The sequence below is a fragment of the Microcaecilia unicolor genome, chromosome 1 (assembly GCF_901765095.1).
Source record: "Microcaecilia unicolor chromosome 1, aMicUni1.1, whole genome shotgun sequence".
Taxonomy (NCBI): domain Eukaryota; kingdom Metazoa; phylum Chordata; class Amphibia; order Gymnophiona; family Siphonopidae; genus Microcaecilia; species Microcaecilia unicolor.
The window spans coordinates 724552683-724578039 of NC_044031.1; the positions used below are offsets into that span (position 1 = coordinate 724552683).

At 40.7% G+C, this 25357-nt stretch overlaps 1 protein-coding gene across 1 annotated transcript in view; it reads left to right on the forward strand.

Annotated features, from left to right (window-relative positions):
- The window catches only part of PDE8A (phosphodiesterase 8A), a 487954-nt gene extending 463327 nt beyond the window's left edge, over positions 1-24627 (forward strand). Inside the window, 4 exon segments of the mRNA XM_030189604.1 lie at positions 5901-6033; positions 15893-16060; positions 20454-20583; positions 23250-24627. Of these exon segments, the coding sequence (XP_030045464.1) occupies positions 5901-6033; positions 15893-16060; positions 20454-20583; positions 23250-23356 (538 nt within the window). The 3' untranslated portion in view covers positions 23357-24627.
- The last annotated feature ends 730 nt before the right edge of the window (positions 24628-25357 follow it).

Consider the following 25357-nt stretch of genomic DNA (forward strand, 5'->3'; position numbering starts at 1 on the left):
GTAATTTTGTTCTTCATAATAGTTTCTACCATTTTACCTGGTACTGAATCATGCTTATCAGTCTATGACCAGTTACAGATTACTGCATTTCATTTTTTAGTTCTTTCAATACTCTGTGGTATATAACATCTGGTCCAGGTGATTTGCTGCTCTTTAACATCAATTTGGATTATCAAATCTTTAGGTTTACTGGCATTTGCTTCAGTTCCTCTGTGTTGTCACCTTCTAAATACCATTATTGGTATGGGTAGACCCTTACATCCTCCTCAAAAAAAAAAGACCAAAGCAAAGAATTCATGTAGTCTCTCTGGTATGGCCTTGTCCTCCCCGAGTGCTCCTTTTACTTCTTGATGACTTAATGATCCAACTGACTCCCTCACAGGCTTTCTGTTTCTAATGTACCTGAAAAGGTTTTTACTGTTTGTCTCTGCTGAAGGTTTCTTTTCAAATTCTTTTTTAGCCCTCTTTACCAGTGCTTTGCATCTAACTTGCCAGTGCTTATGCTGCTTTCTGCTTAATTTGGATCCTTTTTTCATTTCGGGAAAGATGTTCTTTGGGCTCTAATAGCCTCTTTCACCTCACCTTTTAACCATGCTGGCTGTTGTGTGATCTTTCCACCTTTTTTTGATTCATGGAATGCATTTGGTCTAGGCTTCCAAGATGGTATTTGTAAATAACAAAGCCAAAAACACATAGAGTGACGTCAAAAAATCCACAAAATGTTAGTCAAGACTGAATCTTATAACACTGTATATTTGAAGGTCAGTACCCCCTGAGGCAGCAGGATACGCACTGCAAAACGGTGACCAGTGTTGGGGTGGCCTTGCTAAACTGAACATGAGCTAATTACTTTAAATGTTTTAATATATGAAAATTTTTAAAAACAATATTGAATGATTCCGATTAAAGTTTACAATGGAGGTTTTTTGAGCCTATGATTGAAAAACAGGGGTGCATACAGCAACCACACCCATTGTTTTCAGAGCCTTTTTCCTCCATTTTTTGATGATTTGTTACTTTGTAAATGTACATTGATGGTGACAGACTTGAACCTTTACACATTTGTTTAGTGAAGTTCATTTGTAAATAATGTCCATCCCTGATTTTAAACTCTTAATCTTTGCAGCTGCTCCTTTTCCATTTTCTTCATTTTATAATAGTTGCCCTTATGAAAGTTAAATACTGACACAGTATAATCCCTTACTGTCTTCACTCCAGTTATTAACTGAAGTTTGATCATGTTATGATCACTTTTGCCAATTGGACCCAACATCATTACCTCTCATGATCATCCCAACACTACCTCTCCCAGAATAATATGGGTAAATGTGCAGTTTGAAAATTACTCACCCTTCCACTGTTTCTTTTACTTTGTGTGGTTGTCAGGATCTATTATTTTTGCATTGACTGCAGCATACTTTGGCACCCTCCGGGGAGCTGCTGCCCTAGGCAATTACCTAGGCCTGCCTAATGGTTGGGCCAGCCCTGCGCTGAGCTCTTCCATACCACAAATGCATTTCTGAAGTCCTTGAACAGTTTCATTTGTGATCATATCCATGAAAGCCAACATGGATCAAATCTGTCCCATCACAGAGGAGAGGGAAAGGATTTTATTTGTCTGTTGGTTCTCCTATACCAATTTGATATTAGATTTGCCCTGTCAAATTCCTCTTCCCCAGATTGTCTTAACTGTAGATTTGCTTTGCACCCAGGGCTCTCTCCAAGAGTAGATTGCTTCAACTTGATGAAAATAATGGAAATTATGAATGCTCTAATAGCAATCAAGAGGTGAACAAAATTTGCCAAGTCCAAACAATCTGGCGATTACCCTTCTGTGCCAGGAAATTGCCAAGGTGTGAAAGTTGGCTGTAGTAGATGTGATGACTGAGGATCACACACCTCACACATAGGAAGATACATTCTGGCAGGCATCTAGACTATACCTGGATCTTCACGTATGGTTCCTGGATTAAGATGTAGTAAACAAGATCTTCATTGAGAACAGGACTTATTTGCAGCAAAGTAGAACATGCAGATCAGAAGGCAGACTAATAGTAGATTATTTCCCTTATATAGTGCTTGGAAATTTTGTGTATCCTTCCTGTGCATCTAGTGGCCATGATCTTAAAAGGGTAAAGGGTCATGAATTTGATATATCACCTTTCTGTGGTATAACCAAAGCGGTTTACATATTATATGCCAGGTACCTTATTAGAATTCATATGGGATGGAGAATCATGATTCTCAAAGCTCTTTATTGGCTGAGAGAAATTTGGTTTCCATTTATTTGGGATTTGTCCATTTGGAAGCCGTTCAGATTGGAAACTGATCCAACCATCTCTGATCACATAGACTCAGGGAGTGTTGCTTCACCACGACATTCTGTCATTAGCCCTTACTGCTTGAATCTTGAGAAGGTTGTATTATGATTCATTAGCTTCTCTGATAAGATGGCTCAAATTCTGACTTCTATAAAGGAATCCATCAGTACACATATGGAGGAAGTTTTTTCATTTATTGTGAGGTCAGGACCCCAGATCCCTTCTTTTACTTACACCTTTTATATCTTTCAAAGTCTGGCCTAAAGACTAATTCTGTTAGAGTTCACCTTAATTCAATTGGTGCTTATCACCGTCATGTAGAAGAAAACCCCATTTCTGTATAGCCTTTATGTGATGGAGTATACAGGAGAGATCCCCAGTCCACTTTTTAAAGCCCACAATTAGCCTAGTCTACCATAACATGACATAACTAGGGAACCTAGGACAGAGTGAGGCCCAGGAAGCTTGTACGATCCTCCCAAGCCCAGGCTGAAGCAGGGAATCCAAGACTAGAAGGAGGGAGGTCTCGAAAATATGTCCACACTTTGTCAGATATTTTATGATATTTGTGTTGAAGCTGCAAAGGTAAGTCAGACATTGGTTGTGTCTACCTACACAAAACTTTTGTGCTCTGAACTTGGGCTCAGCTAGTCTGCTGTCTTCAGAAGCATCACCACTAGCCCAGTACTCCTCAAGGCAATAGTGTGGGTCCATTAGTCATTGGTAAGAGCTGATAGTTCTGCACCTGCAATGACACTTCTGAAGACACCAGATCAACTGAGCCCAAGCTCAGAAAAAATAACTGCATCCCTCTTTGGCCCATTTTTATGATCTAGGATTGTTTTCCCTATTTAAAAAAATGACAAAATAAGAGATTTGTGCAAGAAATGTATTTCCCACCAATTTGCATCAGTCATTGGTTTTTTCCCTGTTTTTCTGTACAGTCATTAGGTAGTATAACCACATTTGCCTAACTATGTGAACTGCTTACCTTCAGAAAAAGCCAAGAGTTTTCTGACGACAAGAGTTCAACAATAAAGCAAACCCTCCCAGCTCCCCTTTAGAGTTCTTGTTCTCTAGTCATATCTAATATATGCAACTGAAGGGCTACGGGGGATAATGTGCCCAAATGGGTTAATTTTGCACATATCATGACTGCTGTGCCCCAGGGTATGTTGGAGATTCTAAATCTCTTAGATTCACTGCTAATGCTCATCTGTACCCTTGCACTGTTCTAGAGTGCCGCCTCCTGAAGTTCATAAAGCAGTGTCGACCCTTTCTGGAAGGCACACCAAGCCAGTTGGGTTTTTAGGGTTGCCACATTGACTATCCAGCTTATTTTCGAAAGACAAAGACGCCCATATTTCGACCCAAATCAGGAGATGGGCATCTTTCTCCCGTGGGCGTCCAAATCGGTATAATCGAAAGCCGATTTTGGGCGTCTTCAACTGCAATCTGTCGCGGAAACGGCCAAAGTTGACGGGGGCGTGGTGAAGGCGGGACTGGGGCGTGTTTATCAGCCGAGGAGAGATGGGCATCCTCAGCCGATAATCGAAAAAAGAAAGATATTTTTAACGCGAATTTGGGTCACTTTTTTTGGACCCTTTTTTTTTCATGAACAAGTCCCAAAAAAGTGCCCTAAATGACCAGATGACCACCAGAGGGAATCGGGGATGACCACCGCTGACTCCCCCAGTGGTCACTAACCCCCTCCCACCTAAAAAGAACAACTTTAAAAACTTTTTTTCCAGCCTGTATGCCAGCCTCAAATGTCATACCCAGCTCCATCACAGCAGTATGCAGGTCCCTGGAGCAGTTGTTAGTGGGTGCAGTGGACTTCAGGCAGGTGGACCCAGGCCCATCCCCCCCTACCTGTTACACTTGTGGTGGTAAATGGGAGCCCTCCAAACCGCCCCCAAAATCCACTGTACCCACATCTAGGTGCTCCCCTTCAGCCATAAGTGCTATGGTAATGGTGTAGAGTTCTGGGGAGTGGGTTTTGGGGGGGGGTTGGGGGGCTCAGCACCCAAGGGAAGGGAGCTATGGACTTCAGAGGTAGTTTGCTTTGTTTTTTTAATTGTTACAAGTGCCCCCTAGGGTGCCCGGTTGGTGTCCTGGCATGTGAGGGGGACCAGTGCACTACGAATCCTGGCCCCTCCCACAACCCAATGCCTTGGATTTGGTCGTTTTTGAGCTGGGCGCCTTTGGTTTCCGTTATCACTGAAAAACGAAACCGCCCAGCTCAAATCCGCACAAATCCGATGCATTTGGCTGGCACAAACCGTATTATCGGAAAAAAGATGGACGCCCATTTTTTTCGAAAATACAGTTTGTCCTGCCCCTTCACATACCCGTTCTCGGAGATAGACGCCCATGGAGATGGGCGTTCGCGTTCGATTATGCCCCTCCACGCTTATTAGAGATTTGTATATATTGGAGAACTATTTTATGCAAATGTATCTCATACATATTTGATGTGGTAATCCTGAAAACCCACCTGGCTAGGTGTGTCTCCAGGAGCGGGTTGAGAAGCATTGTCTTAAGGTACGATATGCTCAGGCAACATACCAAGAAGCACTTGGAAATTATGTTTAATCAGGTTGGTGGCTCCCAGTACAATTACAACAATTTCTTTATCTTTCTGCATCATTTCTTTGGACTTTGATTGCATTTGTTAATACTTGAAGAACTTCTTTTTCTCCACTACATGTGGTATAGAATAATCACTTTGTTACTGACACTTTTACTAGAAACTCTAGAACTTATAATAAGAGCTCAAGAGGAAAACTATTCATATATCAGCAACATCTCCTGTTATAGTAGATATTACTGCAGTCCACTCTTTATCAAAAAATGGAGGAAAAAGCCTCAACAGACTCTGTTACTTAAAGGCTCACAGCCGTCAATTTCAAGGAGCTTTTGCTGTCGTCATTGGCAAAAAAAACCTCCATCAACTATCAAACTTTCATAGTGTTTAGATATAGAAACCTATGAGGATGCGGAGCGTCTTATGAAGATGCTGTGGAGAGTTCGGAGGTGCTCAGCATCCTCATAAGATAAGTTTCTATATCTAAACACTATGAAAGTTTGATAGTTGATGGAGGTTTTTTGCCAATGATGACAGCAAGTGCTCCTTGAAATTGATGGCTGTGAGCCTATAAGTAATAGTCTGTTGACGCTTTTTCCTCCATTTTTTGAGAAAGAGAGGACTGCAGTAATATCTACTAGAAGAGGAGGTGTTGTTGATATACTTCTACTAGAAACACCATACATAACGTTTTTCTCCTTTATGACAATGTTTAGTTTTCATGCATCAAGTTTGTTTGTTTCATTTTGTAATCTGTGAGACTAGGAATGTCTCTACTCTGTTGTGAAAGACTTTACTTTTCCAGAAAATTCTTGAAAATTGATCTTCAAGCATAGTCACATGATCCTTAAGCCACACTACTTTTAACAAAACTGTCTTATGCAAAAGACGCCTCAACTATGTGTTCCATACAGCTGAATATGCCTTAATAAAGCATCCGTACAAACCGTATGTGATCACTATTAATATAGATTATTTCCTTTGTCTAATAGGACTGAATATCGAACACTTCGTCAAGCCATTATTGACATGGTCCTAGCAACAGAAATGACAAAGCACTTTGAGCATGTCAACAAGTTTGTGAACAGCATTAATAAGCCATTGGCTGCAGTAGAAGAAACTGTGGTAAGCAAAATAATAATATTTATTCATGCCATTTATTATTGTAGCTAAAGGAACACTACTAGATTACTCATCCTGTCAGTTTTGTCTTAATTTAATTACTTCAGCTTTTGGTCTTATTTCTAAATCTCATTTTGGTCCTTATTTGTTGTGTTCCATATATTAGGAATAAAAGGCTATGGGGCTCATTTTCGAAACAGTGAAACATCCCCCAAAAAATGGCACAGAGCGGCAGATGGATGATTTTTTTTTTTTTTTTTTTTGTAAAACCGTCCAAATCACTATTTTTGAAATTCATTTTTAAGACATTTTTCTATACAGTTCATCTAATTCTCAAGGGGGCATGTTGGAGGTGTGTTTTGGACGGGATTTGGCCAGGCTTACGATTTGGATGGTTTTCTGCAATAATGGAACATTGTAAAAATGTCCAGGGCAAAAAATAAGACCTTTTTGGCTAGACCTGTTTCAGTAACGTTCCAAAAAGGTGCCCATACTGACCAGATGGCCACTGAACCCCCTCCTCTCTTAATCCCCCAGTGGTCACTGACCCCCCCCCCCCCCTAAGAGTTGAAAGTGACAGTACATACCAGGATCTAGGACAGTTGCAGATATAATGGCCATTCCTCTTAGGGCAGCAAGCAGGTCCCTGGAGTAGCCTAATGGTCAGTGTGGTGGACTGTAGAGAAAGGGACCGAAGCCCATATCCCACTCTAACTAGTACACTGGGAAAGTGTGAGCACCCCAAAAAAACACAAAATACCTACTGAACCCACATAACAGGGGATACCTGCAGGTGTAAGGGCTATTGAAGTGGTGTACCTTGGGTACAGTACATTTTTTGCTATTCCTGGAGGGCTCAACATACAATATAAGAGGGTTATGATGTAATGTGTACCTGGAACCTTTTATGTGAAGTTCACTGCAGTTCCCCCTAGGCTGCTCCACTGCTCTGTTGGGATGTCTGTGTGACCAGTCTAGTAAGACTGCTGGCCCCCAGACATCCCAGTGGCTTGTTTTTGTGCTTTTTTTCCCTTGGAAGTTTTTTTGTTTGAAAATGGCCCTAAAAGAAAGATGCACTGAGCAAAAAAAAAATCTAAAATAGGGCAATTTTCTAGCCAAAACGATAGATGTTTTGCTGGTTTGAAAATGACCATGTTTGGCATTGAATTTTGTAACATTTTTTTTTTTTTTTTTGCAAAACATCCAAAATCAGATTTGGACATCATATCGAAAATGCCCCTCCACAGCTCTTATGGCTTTGTACCTTTCCCATTACTACATCGACTATTCATTGTATACTGCTACTATTTATCATGCATTGTGCATTGTTATTTCAATACCTGCAGGATATTCTCCTAAAGACTGGCCTTTCTGAACCTTTGATTATTTAAATTCATAACTAACAGAGTGGTCAAGCAGAAGGAATGTTGAAAAACTTTAAAAAACAAACAAACTAATATTAGAAATTTAAATGAAAATGTAAATGAAGGGATCTAAATTATTTAAAAAAATAAACAACTAAAATGATAGTGTTGTTTCTTTAATAATGTTTATGGTCAGAGAGGATAGTTCCAAATAATTGTTTTCATGAAGAGTTAAAGGGCAAAGAGTCTGTATGATCTGGTAGCTAATAGGAGTTTAGGTTTACTAAGCCATGTGCAAATTTAATTTATACAGAACAGTCTATTCCTAATGCATTTATTTTGGATTATGAAAATATGATGTGTGACTAGTGCTAAAAGACCATAGTTACCAACTTTTTCTTTGAAACAGTTGAACCATCTTCCAGTGGTCATTCTTTAACAGTGAAACGAGAAAGATTCATATTAACTCATAATAGATTACTACCAGTCATTCCCTTAGCAGTGGTCTTCCAAATTATAGAATTCCCTTACAGTTTAAAACAAATTTTTCTTGGTGTGCAGCACCAGCTTGTAAACTTTGGAAGGAAATTCAGTTGGGAGTTCCCCTTTAAAAAATGTGCTTGCAAGCCCTCAGGTACCAAGGACCCAAGGCTAAGCAAGAAGACTGAAAATAGCCTTTCTATTGCACAGCACTGCAATTCCTGTACCTCACCTCTGCTCCCACCATTCTTGCAGTGCCTGATTGTACTAAGTGATAAACCTTTGAGAGCTGGTTGCTGAGTGTGTGTCTTATAGAGAGGAAGTGATGGAACTACACCACGGTTCCTCCAGTTCCATTTTAAAATATTTTCTCTCTATGCCACCTCTTCCTCAATGAAGAAATCACAGTGCCCTTCTGTGCCAGGTGGCATAGTGTGGCACTGCTGAATTCTGTCAAAACGCTGCTTTCAGGCTAGTTGGTAGGGATTAACAATCCTTGGTCCTTTGTGATGGCTGAGCCATTGAGCACTGCCTCTGTTGCTATTCTAGTCACTTCACTTGTTGGAAATCAGCTTTGCTCTCACAGTGGTAATATTGGAACTGGGCCAGATTAATCCTTTAGAGGAAATATATGAAAAGGTTTTCCCAATTTTGTGTATAGCAGAGGTTCTTAACCAGTGGTGCACGTACCCCATAGGGGTGTAGAAGGAAGTCACACTGGCTACGGAGAAGGATCTTGAAATCTGAGACAATTTAATGAAACTTTCTAAACAGAATGAAGGCAGTTATTGGTAATATAAGTGTGTACTAATGTAATTTTAGTGACTTGTCATCAATTAGCGGCTAACAGTTGGTGACATACATAGCTGACAGTAGTCACTAGTGGACACATGGTTTAGGAAGGAGGTACGAGGGTTACGTTGATCAGTTGACTAGTTACAGGAACCAAAACAGGTTAAGACCTCCTGGTCTGTAGTGAAAATGCTTGGTACAGGGACTTCTTAGCAAACCAACTAATTCAAAAGTTACCAATGTCTTTTGTCGTTTTCATTGAATGGAAACTGATCAGTATTAAAAAGCAGTATGCAACTGGTAGTAAGGGCCATGCACTTATTTCTTGTAATATTCCCCTCACCCCCAACAGAGCAGCCAGAATTAGTGGATTTTAACAGGTGAAATTTGGGGCAAGATGGAGAATGACAGCATTAAGCCACTCTTTACAATTTATGGAGGTCCTTTAAGAAAACTTGTACAGGGTTGGGGGGGGGGGGTTGAGCTTTGGTTGACGGTTGGGGAGGGTCATAAGAGCACAGGCCTTCTACTAATTCTGTTTAGATCGGTGGAGAAGGAGAGGTTAATGGGGAACAGATAAGTCTGATGTTTGTATGTAATTGATATATGAGCTGTCTGTTCTTTTGTACTTCAATAAAATAGATTTGTATCAGCAAGCTTGTGCAGCATTTACACATGTAAATGCTGATTTTAAGATCCTGCTATTTGTACCTAGCAATGCCTCAGGGTGCACAGATTCAAAGGGAGCATATTCCATGCATGGTTTGGCAGTCCAAAAAGATGGACATGTATTCACAATTTTGCACCTCATCAGAGTTGTGCATAAGCGCCAGGTAACTGCTTATTTTGACTGGAGCTTCAGAGGAGTAACTGATGGGACAGTTGGGCTTAACCTTCCAATATTTTAAAAATGGAACTATGTATCTTTAAGAGCATACTAATTTGGCTACTGTTATATGTGTAGTCTTCTGAAATCCAGCACCTGCACATACAAGCTATCAAGTGATACAAGGGTATCTGATATTTGTCTGCCCTTTACACAGGTAAACGTATGAGCACTGTTCCACGTGTATACAGTATATTAGAGGGCGACTAGGTCAGGGAGAGAAGCAAATTCATATAAATTGCATTTTCAGATCTAGATACTATGTTTTCCCTGAAAACGTTTCTACAGAAAAGCAAGTTTAAATGTCTATATACAGTTGCTTGGATATAATATCATCTGACCGTATACTAGTTGTGTGATGCCCTTTCTTTATCCCTGCCATAACCTTTGTGTATTAAGGTCATGGACTTCAGGTGGGGTCTTTATTATGACACAGCATAGCTACATGTGGAGAGCCTACCTGGATTGTTTATTTAAATAGGTAACCTTTGACACAACTGTATGTCTTTAATCATTTATATTTCCAAAGGTATATGAATATTTTGCTGACCTTCAGCGGCCTACCTGATTTATTTTTCCTCTTTCCTGTCTGCAATTTGTAGTTCTTTTCCAACTTGTTTTTAATTTGTTTGTATACCGTTCTGATACCCCTGCAAAGGGCGGTATATTATATTTTTTAAAAACTAAACTAAATTCGCTGCTCAGTAATGGGCAGCCTCATTCAGTGATTTTCTCAATGCACATATTAACTTAGAAGAATTTTATAAACAGGCAGAGCCAAAATAATAGATATTAATTTGATGTTACAGGGTGAGAAATACATCATGTTTTTGGTTTTTTTTTTACCGTTGCTTATTTTTCCAAATTGTATTATTGAAACAATTTAGCATAGATAATGTTGCTATAAGTATTAATGCCTCTCCAATTGTGTGTTGGACCTTTGAGCCCATTAACCTGCCCAGCCATTGCAGAAACCTTCCCAGGGAAAACAGAGTATCTAGATCTGAAAATGCAATTTATATGAATTTGCTTCTCTCCCCAACCTTGTCGCCTCCTAATGTACTGAACAGTACACACATGTGAAACAGTGCTCATAACATTTACCTACGTAAAGGGCAGACTAATATCAGACACCTGTACAGCTGGGAAGTCAGGCTTAGTGACTGCTAATTGTCTGTCCTTGAATATTGAGAAGACTCAAATTCTTTGGCTGGCCATTTAGGAGAAAAGTGTCCCTTTTCCTGCTTTCAGTTTGAAAATGTTACTCTTTCTGTGTTGAGTTGAGTTCTGTGAAGAGTCTCGAAGTTATCCTGGATTCTTCACTGTCATTTAAACAGCAAATTCTGCAGTCATTAAGACTGTTCTTTAACATTCGATTGGGAAGGTGGCCTAAAAGTTTGCTTTCTGCAGAGCATTTTGGACTTCTGGTGCAGACTATTTCAGTGCCTTCTTTTGTGGTCTTCCTCAAGCATCTTTGAGGGCATTGCAGGTTGCTCAGATCTCTGTAGCTAGGATAATTGGTGGGTTGAGTAGGGACCGCAATTAGTTCAATTGCATTGGCTTCCAATGGTTTGGCGCAATAAGTTCAAAATTTTGCTTTTGGTCTTTAAGGTCATGCATGGTGATACCCTAATGATCATTGTACAGTGTATGCAGGCCTACCGTACTTTGCGAGATTTGAGATCTTGGGATAGCTGCTTGTTAGTTGTCCCTTTATTGTACCAGGTCCGTCGACAAGATAGCCGGTTGCATATGTTTTCTGTAGCTGGACCCATGTTGTGGAATGTTCTCCATTTGGAGTTGCGCCAGATCACCGTTTTGCCACTGTTTAGGAAGGGTTTGAAGACATTTGTTTTGGGAGGCTTTTTGTTGAATTGCTGCTGTTTGTTAATTGTAACCCGCTTAGATGTGATGGATAAGTAAGATATAAGTTTGATAAATAAATTGCCATTTCTGACAGGGGATGGAGGTGAGCAGATGGTCAGAAAAAGCTGCCATTTCTGCAACTGTTGAGGCAGCTATCGGTGACAGCCGTCTGCTAAAGGGGCACAGACCACAGTTCATTGGTATAAGTTACAAATTGGTCCTTAATCTAGCCAGTAACTGTCACTCTTGAACTTGGTGGGACTCACTTCTTCCAATGGATTGCAGGTGCTATCTACTGCATCCCCATCCCTTGCCTCTTCAAGGGCACTTTTGTTTTAATGCTAAATATACATGTTAATCAAATTTTATGAAATAAATATACCACTTTTCAAGCTAAAGTGTAGCAAGGCAATTTACAATATATGTAAAAATTGTTCAAGAATATAAAAGACAAAATAAACACATTAACTAGAAAAGAAGGAAAACACATAAGGAAGAGAATGAAAATAGCACAATTAATTAATGACCATTAAACAATGCTAAAAGAAATTGGTGACACAGGTGCAAAAAATCAAATAAAAAAAATTAAGCAGGTCTACAGTACTTTGAAAGATTTTCACAACATCACCCTACACCTTCTAAATAAAACTACCCTAATTTATAGTTCTCCCTGGACAGAGTATCTTGCAGCCACACAAATGAAGTGATTCTCCCATGACGTCACTGACCCGGACCAATACCAAAGCATTAAGCTTAAAAAGCTATCACAATATGCGCGCATGCAGATTCCCGCTCTAGTCCACACTATATACCATCAGGCAAGAACCGCCCCTTTTCAGTTGATTTCTTTCCACGCTGACGGTCAGACCCGCTGACTCAATACTCTCCAGTACAGTTTTCTCACGATTATAATACATTTTTTGGGGGGGGGGGGTTTCTTTAATTTTTGTTTTCTTCTCCACAATTTTACTCCTTCGTTAAGGAATTCAGTTTGGCAGTTTTTCTCTTCCCTGTCATGTCGGCAAAGAAACAGGGCTTCAAATGCTGCAAAGACTGTAATAATAAAATGTCTAGGTGGAGTGCTGGACGTCATGACCACAGGAAGTCACTGAAGAGAACTGCTCCGGCTCCCTGTGGATCCTCCGGCACTAAATAATAGTCTAAGCCCCAGGAACGCTACTCTGGAAAGAGGGAAGTCATTGTTAAACACCTTGGGAACAGATGAGGTGAGTGGTGGCGAGATATGGCGACACGAAGTGTGCATAAAGACAAGGATAAAGTCCGTGGCAGGCCTGCAGAGGACAAGATGGCGGCGCCTTCAAGCCCAGCGGGACACACAGTGTTTTGCCAGAGCGGCGGGGAGAGTGATAGGGAGCGGTGGCAGCGGGGGGCCGGAGGCAGGGCGGCCTTGCCCCTGGCCCAACCTAGTCTCTCAGCGGCCCTGCTTCAGCGCCAAGGGTGTTCACAAAATGTGATCACGATCATAGCCCATCTTCGTCAACAGAGAATAACAATTTTCCCTTATCTAGACAATTGGCTCATCTTGTCACCAACTGCTCAAAACGCTCTCCAAACACTGCAAAAGATCACCTCTCTCCTCAAGATTCTTGGGTTCCTCATCAACTCGGAAAAATCTCAACTCCTTCCAGTTCAATGACTCGAGTTCATAGGAGCAGTTCTTCATACATCTCAGATTCTAGCATACTTGCCTCTCAGCAGAACCAGGCAAATTCACATTCTCATTTCTCACCTGAATCATGTATCATTCACTATGGCTCGGACATTATTAGTCCTTCTGGGTCATATGGCAGCTGCTATACCAGTAGTACCTTTAGCAAGACTACATATGAGGCCTTTACAGTAGCACCTGAGGGACCGATGGATCCAAGCTCTTCATCCTATGTCAACAAAGACAGGACTTTCTCACAGTCTGAAAACTTCTCTGCAATGGTGGACTTACATCCCACATCTCCTTCAAGGTATGCCATTTCGGCCTCCTCTACCTTCAATTTACCTAACCACCAATGCATCCAAACAGGGGTGGGGAGCACACATGAACTCTTACAAGACACAAGGTCTTTGGACTCACAAAGAGACATCATACAGTATCAATCTCCTGGAGCTGCGAGCTATCAAGTTGGCTCTTCACGCGTTTCACACTCACCTCTCTCATCAACAAATTCACGTTCAAATGGACAATCAGGTGGCAATGTACTATATCAACAAGCAAGGGGGTACCGGGTCCCGACAGCTGTGCATGGAAGCTCTACATATCTGGCATGTAGTCTTAGGTCTCCAGTCCATGATCTCAGCATCCTACCTACCCGGGTTGCAAAATGCCTTATCAGATTCATTCAGCAGAAAATTACAGCCATATGAGTGGTCACTCAAGACCACTGTTAAGCACGCTTTCTTCAGCAAGTGGAGTCAACCTCTCATCAACCTGTTTGTGTCCCCTCTCAATTCCAAATGTCACAGATTTTGCTCAAAGTTTCCCAGTCCGAACAGAATAGTAGAAGACGCTTTCCAAATTCCATGGACAGAAGGCCTTCTCTATGCCTTTCCTCCAATTCCACTCATTTCCAAAACGTTCCAGAAGGTGAAATTGGAAAGAGCGTCTCTTTTGTTGATAGCTTCTTACTGGCCAAGACAGGCATGGTTCACGTTTCTCCTAAACCTAACTTTGCGACCCCCACTTCCACTTCCGCTGGATCCGGATCTAATAACACAACAACAAGGCAGTCTTCTTCACCCATGGCTTGGCTGATCGGTCCCAATCGAGCATGATATTCTCACAGGGCGTTCTTAGAGTTCTCCTCATCTCTAGAAAAGACTCCACTCTGAAATCTTACATAGCAAAATGGAAGCGTTTCTCCAGTTGGTGTTTCTGTTATAGTCTCCACCCTGACACTGCTTCTCTATCTCATGTCTTAGATTATCTTCTCCATCTTTCGAAATCAGGGTTATCATACTCGTCAATAAGACTTCATTTGTCAGCTCTCTCAGTGTTCCATGACCTGGTGGACAATTTGACCCTCATGCAACATCTTGTTTCAAAAAGATTCCTTAAAGGTACCTTCCCATTCGTCCACCAACTACAGCATGGGACCTTAATTTAGTGCTGAATGTGCATATGACTTCTCCTTTCGAGCCACTTCACAGCACGGAACTCAGATACCTTACTTGGAAAACACTGTTTTTAGTAACTTTGACTTCAGCACACCATATTGGTGAGATCCAGGCTCTCGTCCACTATCCACCGTATACTCAATTACTCCATGATAAGGCCTTGCTTCACACTCGCCCGAAGTTCTTACCTAAGGTAGTCTCACCTTCCCACTTAAATCAAGTAATAGTACTTCCAACTTTATATCCTCCTCCACATGATTCTGAGGATCATAAGAGGTTTCATACTCTGGACTGTCTGAGGGCTCTAACCATTTATCTAGTTAGAACCAAATCCAAGAATAGACCTTCTCAATTATTTCTTTCACTTCGGTCTACTCTTCAACCGCAACCAGTGACAAAAGGAACTCTATGCCAGTAGATTGCGAAGTTGATCACCTTATGTTATCAATTTACACAGCCATCTAATCCCTCAAACATTCCTCATATCACAGCTCATAATCTCAGGGCCATGGCGGCCACAAGGGCTCACTTGCAAAGAACTTCCTTGCAGGACATTTGTAGAACAGCAATGTGGTCAATGGTGCACACTTTTATGAAACATTATTGCATCAAAACAACTTCATCTACTGATGCAGTTTTTGGTCATACTGTCCTTTCTTCTGTACTCTGAGGCGTCAACTACCACCTCCTCCTCACACAGGTACCGGTTATTTTTTCAATAGACATATGTATGTTTCTTAATCTGTTACCTGTGTAGCTTGGGAGTCTTCATTTGTGTGGCTACAAGATACTCTGTCCAGGGAGAAATAAAAGTTCCCTACCTGTAACGGTAGTTCTCCTTGGACAGATGATCTTGCAGCCACACAATCCCTCCCAACCCTCCCTTAAGTTGCTGCTAGCTATTATGTCAAACTGAAAAGGGGCGGTTCTTGCCTGATGGTATATAGTGTAGACTAGGGCGGGAATCTGCACGCGCACATATTGTAATAGCTTTTTAAGCTTAATGCTTTGGTATTGGTCCGGGTCAGTGACATCACGAGAGAGTCACTTCATTTGTGTGGCTGCAAGATCATTTGTCCAAGGAGAACTACCGTTACAGGTAGGCAACTTTTATATTTTTGTTTTGTAAAAGTTTTCATTTCTCACAAGTAACCTGTTTGCTCAGTGTCACCTTTTTAATGTGTAGGAAAAAAGCTGATTGTTTTGTTTGGGGGGGGGGGGGTTGTTTGTTTGTTTTGTGTAATAAACTTTATTGAGTTTTCATATACACACACACAACAAATAACACTCTTTCCCCTCCATATCCCATTGACTACAGCCACTTTTCTTTGTTTTTATTTCAAAGTTTACAGGTACTGATGATGACTCAGTCAAAACTATCCTTACATCTCCCGAAAACCGCATTCTCATTAAACGTATGCTGATAAAGTGTGCTGACATTTCCAATCCGTGCAGAGCTCTGGATCAGTGCATTGAATGGGCAGGGCGTATCTCAGAAGAATATTTTGCACAGGTAAGACTCTGCAGGGTAACGGACATCATAAAACTAAAATTTAAATCCTAAAATAGTTTTAAAATTCATAAAGAAATATCCACTTTCCAGAGATCAGCAAAATCCTATTGTATCATCCCATTATTTAACTTTCAAATGCAGTATTGTACCTTGGATAATTGGAGTACTTTATATTGTGTCATGTATTATGCAGCATAAACGTATCACTTTCATTAGATAAAAAAAATGCAGGTAGTCTCCATTATGCTTACAGGACACATCATATTTATTGCTCATAGCGATAAATCTTTTAGCATTCCGCATATGCTATGTCCAGTAAATTTATTTAGCTTTAGTAATAAGGTTTTAAAAACTGAAAATAGTATCAGATTATTAACTCTAATTTCATTTATTATTCTCATTTCAAATATTTTTGAATGAATGTTTTATGATTATGCATCTAGCTTTAGCATAAGTTAAAACCTTGATAAGATGCACTGGCATCTCTTGTGTGATACATTTCATTGGCAGTACATCGACAACTTCTTCAACGAATGAGTGGTGTCTGAACTACTCAAAATACCTGTTTCTTCTTTTCTTGTCGCTCATCTCTTTTGGTTCTGATATGTTTTATTTCTTATATAATTCTATTTTGTGAAAGAAAAGACTTGTAGCTTGTTAAAATCGTACCCCTTTTCAATTTTTTTGTTCATGGATTGTGACAATGATTAGCATAGGAACCTCGCTTTACACCGATTCATAATGCTAGAAAATAGAGCAATGTTTGGAAAATATGAATACCTGTTTCTTCTTAGAAATGAAAGTGAGGATTCTTAATAGTTTGGTCTAAATGAATAATTAAGGGGGTAAAATCCAGTCTGCTGCTTTAAAGCAGGGTTTTCAACCCAGTTCTTAGGGACCACCTGGCCAGTCAGGTTTTCAGGATATCCACGATGAAGATGCATGAGAGAGATTTGTGTACCATGTGTAGCATGTCACATGTTCTGTATGCAGTTCTTATGCATATCACCCAATACCAGCTTTGTCATTATAGACTGTTTGCAACTTATTTGTTTTTAGTTAGTGTTCATGGATATAGCTTTACTTTAGTTTATAACAACTACCCCATGTGCCCCAGATTCCTATAAAACCAGAGGCAAGGTTTATTAAATCCTATATAATAAAACGTACCTCCAACATTCTGAAGCTGACTGCATGGCTGAGGCGTTCCTGCTCTCTGTATCCATCTCCTGAATTGACATCACGTACTTCCGGGTTCGTCACAAGCAGAAGTGACCAACCACACGAGGTTTCTCGGCTTCAGAATGTTGGAGGTACATTCTATTAAATAGGATTGGTCAGTTCCTTGAAGCACAGCCAGAGCTCAGCGTCCTGCACAGTAACGCTCAGACACCAGAGAGAGAGGGGGGGCCTGACACCAGAGAGAGGGAGGGAGGGAGGGGGAGGCCTGACACCAGAGAGGGGGGGGAGGTATCTCTGTCACACACACACTCTCTCTCTCTCACAGTCAATGTCTTTCTCTCACTCTCACACACTGTCTCTCACACACTCTATGTCTCACACTGTATCACATTCACTCTCTATGTGTCACACAGTCACTCACACACTCTCTTGGTCTCATACACTCAGTCTCACAGAGAGTGTGTCTCACACGCACTCTCTCGCACACACTGTATCTGTGTGAAACACACTCTCTCTCTCTCTCTCTCACACTGTGTCTCACATATGCACTTGCACACACTCTCATTCTCACACACATGCTCTCTCTCTCACAGACACACTCGCACCCAGACTCACTCACTCTCTCACACACACACACTCGCACATTCACTCTCTCTTTCACACACAGTCACTCTCACATACACTCTCTCAAACATACACACTCCGAGGAAAACCTCGCTAGCGCCCATTTCATTTGTGTCAGAAACGGGCCTTTTTTTACTAGTTTGTTAATAAATCTGCTGCCACTTTAGCAGTTAATGTGACACGTCACTGATTGTGCACATTCAAATCCACTGTTAAAGGTTAACGCGGAAGGGGAGGGTGGAATGTGCCTAAAGGCAGATTATAAGTCGCCCAAAGTTAGATGCATTAGTTACAGAATATTGTTCGTAACACGCATGGTCATTGCAGTTACGTGTGGAAGCGCTAGCTGTGCTCAGTGTCACGGGTGTGCCTCTGGCTTAGAATGTAAATGCAAAGGGGACATACACTTGGGCGGGGCCCACATTTACACACGTAGCTTATAGAATATTGTAAGTTACACGCAGATTTATGCCTTCTATTGACAAAGTATAAGTGGGTGTGCCTACATGTAAGTGCCATCTTAGGCTAGTATTTTATAGCAGAATCTAGGCACTGAGATGCCGTTATAGACCTGGCCCTTAGCACGCTGCATCTTGGTTCCTAACTTTTGATGTCCTTTATAGAACTGGCCGCTTAGGGCCAGATTCTATATAAGGTGCCTAAAAAATCCATGTGGTAAAACCATCTAAGTGTATGCTATAAGCGGCATCCAGATTTAGGCGCAGTATATAGAATGCGATTAGTTGATATCTCAGCGCCTAAAACTGTTCACCTCTATTTACACCAACAAAAATGTGGCATAAATCCCGCACGTAGATTTACGCACACTAGGCCATAATTCTATAACTATGTGTGTAAGTTTGGGAACTCTGCACAATGTAATCCATAATCAAGTTGTAACATATTGTATTTCCATTATTCATATCATATTGTAAGCCACACTGAGCCCGCAAAAAGGTGGGAAAATGTGGGATACAAATGCAATAAAATAAAAATAAATAAATAAACTCTCAAGGAACGCCCACTTTCACACCCATAGCCACGCCCCTTTTGAACTGCACGCATTAGAATTTAGGTGCAGTTCATTACAAAATATGCGTAGCGAGTTGTGCACATAAATTCTAATTATTGCCAATTAGCACTCATTATTGCTTGTTGAGTGTAAGCGCTGTTATCAGTGCAGATTAGCTTATTAAGCCAATTACGTTGTGTGTGTTGTTATAGAATACACCTGGATTTTGGCACGGTTCTCTAGACGCGCTATATAGAATCCAGCAGTTAATGCCTTTGTAGTAGATGTACCTAAATCCATTGTACAGTTAACATAAAGTAATGATGTTTCTTCTGCAATGACTAGATGGGAAACTGCTATGAGACCCAACGGTTATGCAGAGGTTTTGACACCAAGGGGTCCTTTTACAAAGGTGCACTAATGGATTTAAATGCCGCAAAGCCCATTGTATGTTTATGGTCTTCATGGCACTTAACACACACTAATCCATTAGCGCACCTTAGTTAAAGGACCCCTAAGGGGGGTTAAGTCTATAAGTGGGTGGTAGGAGCCTCTTCTCTAACAAAACCTAAGAGGCCTAGGTTCCATTATAGAATACTACCATAATTGGCTATCATTGCGCTTAATATTTAGGTTCTTGCCCTTTATGCCAGCCACAGAACAGGTGGAAGTGTGTGTACCTAAGGGTAGAAGGGGCACATTTAAGTTACTCACATAACTAGGAGCCCTGCCTAGGTCCTTTCCATCTCAAATATGTGCAATGTAAGTTAAGTGGCTATTTGTAGAATTGCGCTTAGGTGCCATGCTAACGTTTGCACGTGTAAATACACAGATATGCGTATAAATGCAAGTGTTCGACACATTTGAGCACGTAACATGCATGTAAATGTGAGCGTCTGGATTATTGTATTGCGTTTCTAATCTTACTGCACTTTACTAATGCACCCAGACCCACTGACAGTCATAGGGCTTGCTTCAAACAGCATATGGAAAATTATTTCAAGATGCGTTTACTTTAGGTATATCTTGGTATATTTACTTAGGTATCTTAGGTATATTTATGAAATGCTCCTCCGATTTACTTAAGAGCACCCCTATTGTTTATCCCCCCCACCCCATCTTTTCTCAAATAATGGAATTCCTCCCACCTCCCCTCACTTTTTTGTTGTACATTTTACACTACACTTCTTCATTAATTATGAAATCATAAGCCACCTAGATGGCACCTCAGACTAGCAGATTAGTAAATCCTAATAAACTTGAAATTTAAACTTGAAACATTAGTGTGCATTAATAAATCATGTTAAATGCATATTAGTAAATCTAGTTCTAAATTAGCAAATGCATTTATTTCTAGATCTCTTCGCTAGCACAAAACAGGTCACCCAAAGCAGTTTGCAGTGGTAAATTAAACACAGAACAATGTAAACATTAAAGCAGAAAATACAACCATAAAAAACAAAATTAAGATATACAGGTCTGGATATAGCTATGAGAAAAGGGAAATTATTTAATTATTCATCACAGGTGAAATATTGTATACTGTTAAGTATTTACATAAATACTGTTTTGCAGACCGATGAGGAAAAACGACAAGGATTACCAGTGGTGATGCCTGTCTTTGACAGAAATACGTGTAGCATCCCTAAATCTCAGATATCATTTATTGATTACTTCATCATGGATATGTTTGATGCTTGGGATGGTAAGTCAGAATCTGTGGACTTTTTATACTAATATATTAAATCTAACGTACCTGTCTTTCTTTAAAAAAAATAATCTGGTATAAGATTTCTTTCTATGTTTAGATTTACAGCAATAGTGAAAGTTGCTAATACCATCACTACAGAGTCTGATTTAATAAACATAGGGGCTGATATTCAGTGTGGTTTAAGTAGGCAGAAGCCTTTCCCCTGGCTGTCAATATTCAGTGGTACATAATCATGCACTGCTGCTGAATATCCACTCTGACTGCTCAGACACAACCCAGGGGTGGAGTTGGGGAGGAGCCAACACTTATGCCAACACTTATGCGAGTACAGGCCATATTCACTGATTGTGCACGCTTAGTTAAGTAGCCAAATAGGACAGCCTTTTGTGAGTCATATCTTTGGCCACTTAGCCATGTGGATGAATGGCAACCAGCATCTACATAACTTTCAGGTCACAGCCTGATCCTGCTACCCCCCCAATCCCTTCACTCCAATCCCCAACTCACCTCTCTAGCTCCCTGATCCAATTCCCCCACTCCACATTCTAAATCCTCCTGGTACTCACCCACTCTCTTCCCACTGAATATATTATCTAAACTCCTTCCCTTCCTCCCCCCTCCCAACAGAAGCAGCCTTCACAGCTCTCCCCCCACCCTCCCACCCCCCAGGGAGGGTTGGGGAGTGTCAGGTGCCTGAGTGCAGGGGAAAAGGAGAGGCAGACAAAGATACTGGGACCTGCGGGAGAAAGAACTGAGAGAGATCCAGACTGTGGGGTGGGGGGAAGGAGAGTGTGAGATGCCAGTGTAGGCGAAGGGGAGGGGAAATGCAGCCAGGCCATGCAGAGATGCCAGGATCTGAAATAGGGGATGAGATAAACAAACAAGGGAGATGGTGCCCATGGAGGAAGGGAAGGGAGAAGGGAGGCGGTGGTGTCCTTGGAGGGGAGGGGAGATGATGCTCTTGGAGGGGGAAGGGGGTGGCCATAGAGGAGAGAGGCAGAGAAGAAAGGAGATTGCTTCCGTAGAGGGAAGGGGGGGAAGGGAAGTAAGATGAGAGGAGAATTGTGCCCATGGAGGGTAGGGGAAGGGAAGAGAAATGGGAGGAGATGGTGCCCATGGAGGGGAAGAGAAGGGAACTAGACAGATTTCAGAAGGAAGAAAAATCGAAGAAAGTTGAACTTGGAAGATAGATATAGGGCAGGAAGTGAAGAGAGAAAATAAATAATGAATGGATAGGATGCCCTGGAAACAGAGTTCAGATCATAGACTGAGGGAAGCAGAACCAGAAGCAGGGAACAAGTGATCAGAAAAATAAAATCACCAGACAGCAAAGGTAAGAAAAATGATTTTATTTTCAGTTTGGTAATTGAAATATGTCAATTTTGAGAACTTGCATCTGTTGTCTATATTTTGCACTGTACAGGAGGAAATGTAAGGGGGACCCTTTATGCACTTAATCATGCAATTAAAAATGTTAATCAATGTGCAGCCCTATTATTTATATAATAAAAACATTCATCAATTTATGAACTGATGAGTAACACATGCTGATATTTTATTAATGATGTATGTTGATGTATTTTTGTTTTATAATTTGTCTTAATGTTTATGTATCTGTTCATTTGTAAACTACCCAGAATTTCAGATAGTTCAGTATACTCAACTGCAAATCTAAACAGCAGATAGCTTGCTGATAGAGCTGTTCCGATAAGAAAGCTAAGTTATTGTTATTTTTTTGCTATCTTTGAAGTTTGCTACAAGAACATAATATATGGTGTTGGATTTTGGAGAAGTAGTTGGGATGTTGTAAACCAATAATTTTAGGAAAAAGAAAAAATATTGAATTTGCTAATAAAATGAAGGAGGTGGAGGTTTTTCAGACTCGAGATGGGAAAGAATCAGTATTCCTTTAACTTGTCTTAAGACTAAAAAGATACTGATAACACACTGAAGTCTTTTCCTCCTCATTGTCTGAAGTGTGAAAACTAAATAATATATTCAGTTAAAATATTAGATAGTGCAATATATAAATTTCCTAAATAAAGAAAAAGAAAGAAGGGAGGAAGCAGTGGCGTAGCCACAGGTGGGCTTGGGTGGGCCAGGGCCCACCCATTTATGGCTCAGGCCGACCCAACAGTAGCACATGGTTAGTGGTAACTGGTGGGAATCCTAAGCTCCGCCAGCTGAAGATTTCCCCCTGATGGTAACAAAAGCGCTACTCTCCACGACACCAGCACCTGTGCATGCTCAGTTTTCAGTGCATTCCTGCTGTCAAGGCAGAAAGAAGCGTTTTCCCACCAGCTGAGATTTTTTTTTTGGGGGGGGGGGGGAGAACACTTGGTGCCCACCCAATTGTTGCCTGGGCCCACCCAAAATATGTTGTCTGGCTACACCCCTGGGAGGAAGGCGCCTTAGGAACATCGGACCACGGGTTACAATGTTGATTGCAAATTGCATTATTCATGTACTGTGGGATCACTAATCTGCGGTACTGAAATACTAAGATGCAGTAAAATACCAGCTCTTACCACACCTTAATAAAGAGCCCATGTACCATAATCCTTTGATAGGTTAAATCACAAGTATGTTGAATATTGCATTGGAAAGTGCCACTTAACAGATCAGTGTATAAAAGCCACGATGTTCCTTTTTTTTGATAGCATTTGCGGACCTGCCAAACTTGATGCAGCACCTGGACAATAATTTTAAATATTGGAAAGGATTAGATGAAAGACAGCTACGAACTCTCCGACCGCCTCCTGAATAATGAGCAGATCCCAGAATGTGTAACCTTCCTGTCCTGAAGCACATTCATTAAAGTTCACCTTTGTTCATTTCATCATCCAGTTTGTTTTGGTCTCTACAGTGTTACAATAAGACCAGCCCAAAAACTTGTGGAACTGTAAACTACAAAGGAACGTGTGAGGTCAGGCTCCTGCAAACTGCAGTGTATAAACCTTTCTTGTTACATTACACTGGATTGCTGCAGTATCGGTACTGACAAAGGGTCTAGAGGTAAAGATACCAGTATGACAAGCTACAAGACATCCTCAGAAGAGTATTGTCTGGAAGTCACTGCTTAAACCTCAATTTTGCAAGTGAAGGAAAGATATATCTACTAGTGATCTCACAGGTTTGTATGAGAACGCTGAAAGCTTTATAAGCACTTAAAACAGGTGCAACAATCAGAAGACATTAGCATTCAACTCTTCGTAAAGGAGTTTCTGATCTATGAGAAATAGATGTACTCTATTTTTTCACATCACGGAAAGTGCAATCATTCACTCCTGAGCACTACTGATAGCAGTTTCTCTTAAAGAAATTTAGTAGCAAATTTAAAAAAAAAAAAAAAAAAGAATTTTTGAACTTGATTATTAGCATCTATGATTGAAATGTTTTATTTATTTTGTTAGATGTTCAATATTTTCTATGAATTTATAAGAAAGAAAAGCCAAAGCCGACTTTAGCTGCATTACAAATGTACATGGTTCATAATCATACATTAATTGATGTACAGACCTTTTATTTTCATAATACAAATTACTATACAATGGCACATTTGTATTACACTGTATGGAAAGATACATATGTTTAAATATTGTTTTTGATTTTTATTGATTTAAATTAGTCGATTGATAAAAGTCTCACTTAAGAGAAAATATACCGTTTCAGCAACAAAGCTAGGTGAGGTCAAGCTGTTCAGCTTTGCTGGCTGCCTAGTGATCTTCATGCTGGACTGCTTTTTCTTAAACAAAAAAAGTTGACTTTCCATTCTTCTCCCCCCAAATTTTATAATTACATTCTCTATTAAAAGTCTGCCTTATTTTATACAGTATTTCTACAAAGCATTCCACAGTGTAGATGAGGGAAAATTTAAATATTTAATGAACTTCAGCGTTTTATAGCCTGTTTATTTTCCTCTGTAATGAAAATCCTTCTTTTGAAAAATTTGTAAAGGTATGTACCTTCACAATTTGAATGACACATTCACAATAAAGACCAGTAACAATAAAATGTTTATTTTAAGAAGTGTCAATACTCTATTAAGTTCCTTTAGAAATGTATTTGTTTGATTTTTTTTTTAATGTGCATTGCTGATAAACCTGTGAAATTAAACAAATTGTTTAGAATTTCCTGAAAGGTAGCTATGTTAGTTTATAATAGGAACAAGTGATGAAAGTCTGCCTCATGGAATTCTTTCCAACTCCCTTGTATATGTATCTTTGTATATCAGACCTGGAGGGGAGAGGAAATGGTTAGCTTTGAATGCAATGGTTACCAAATATTACATTAAAACATTAAACAAGTTATGGTAATATATTTAGGGGCCCTTTTACAGAGCGGCGGTAAGCCCAACGCAGGCCGCATGCTCATCTGGAACTACCGCCGGCCCAACACAGATGCCGTCGGTATTCCAGCCCCAGCGCGCAGCATCTTCCGCAATAGGGAAAATAGCTGTCTATTTTCCAGCACGGCACTAACCCAGCGGTAATCGGGCAGTGCCGCGTGCTACCCAGTTACCACCTGGTTAGTGCAGGAGCCCTTAATGCCACTTTAATGGATGACGTCAAATTCTTCCCCCCCCCCCCCCCCACACACACACACAAATTCCCCCTCCCCCCCCCCCCCCCCCCCCCCCCACTCCCCACATGGCCACGCAGTAAGTGAAATCTTACCACATGGCCATACATTTTTTGACCTTTTTACCTGTTACAGTAAAAAGGGCCACTGCACATGGCAAAAACGGCCCTTGCTGCTAGAGCAGGGC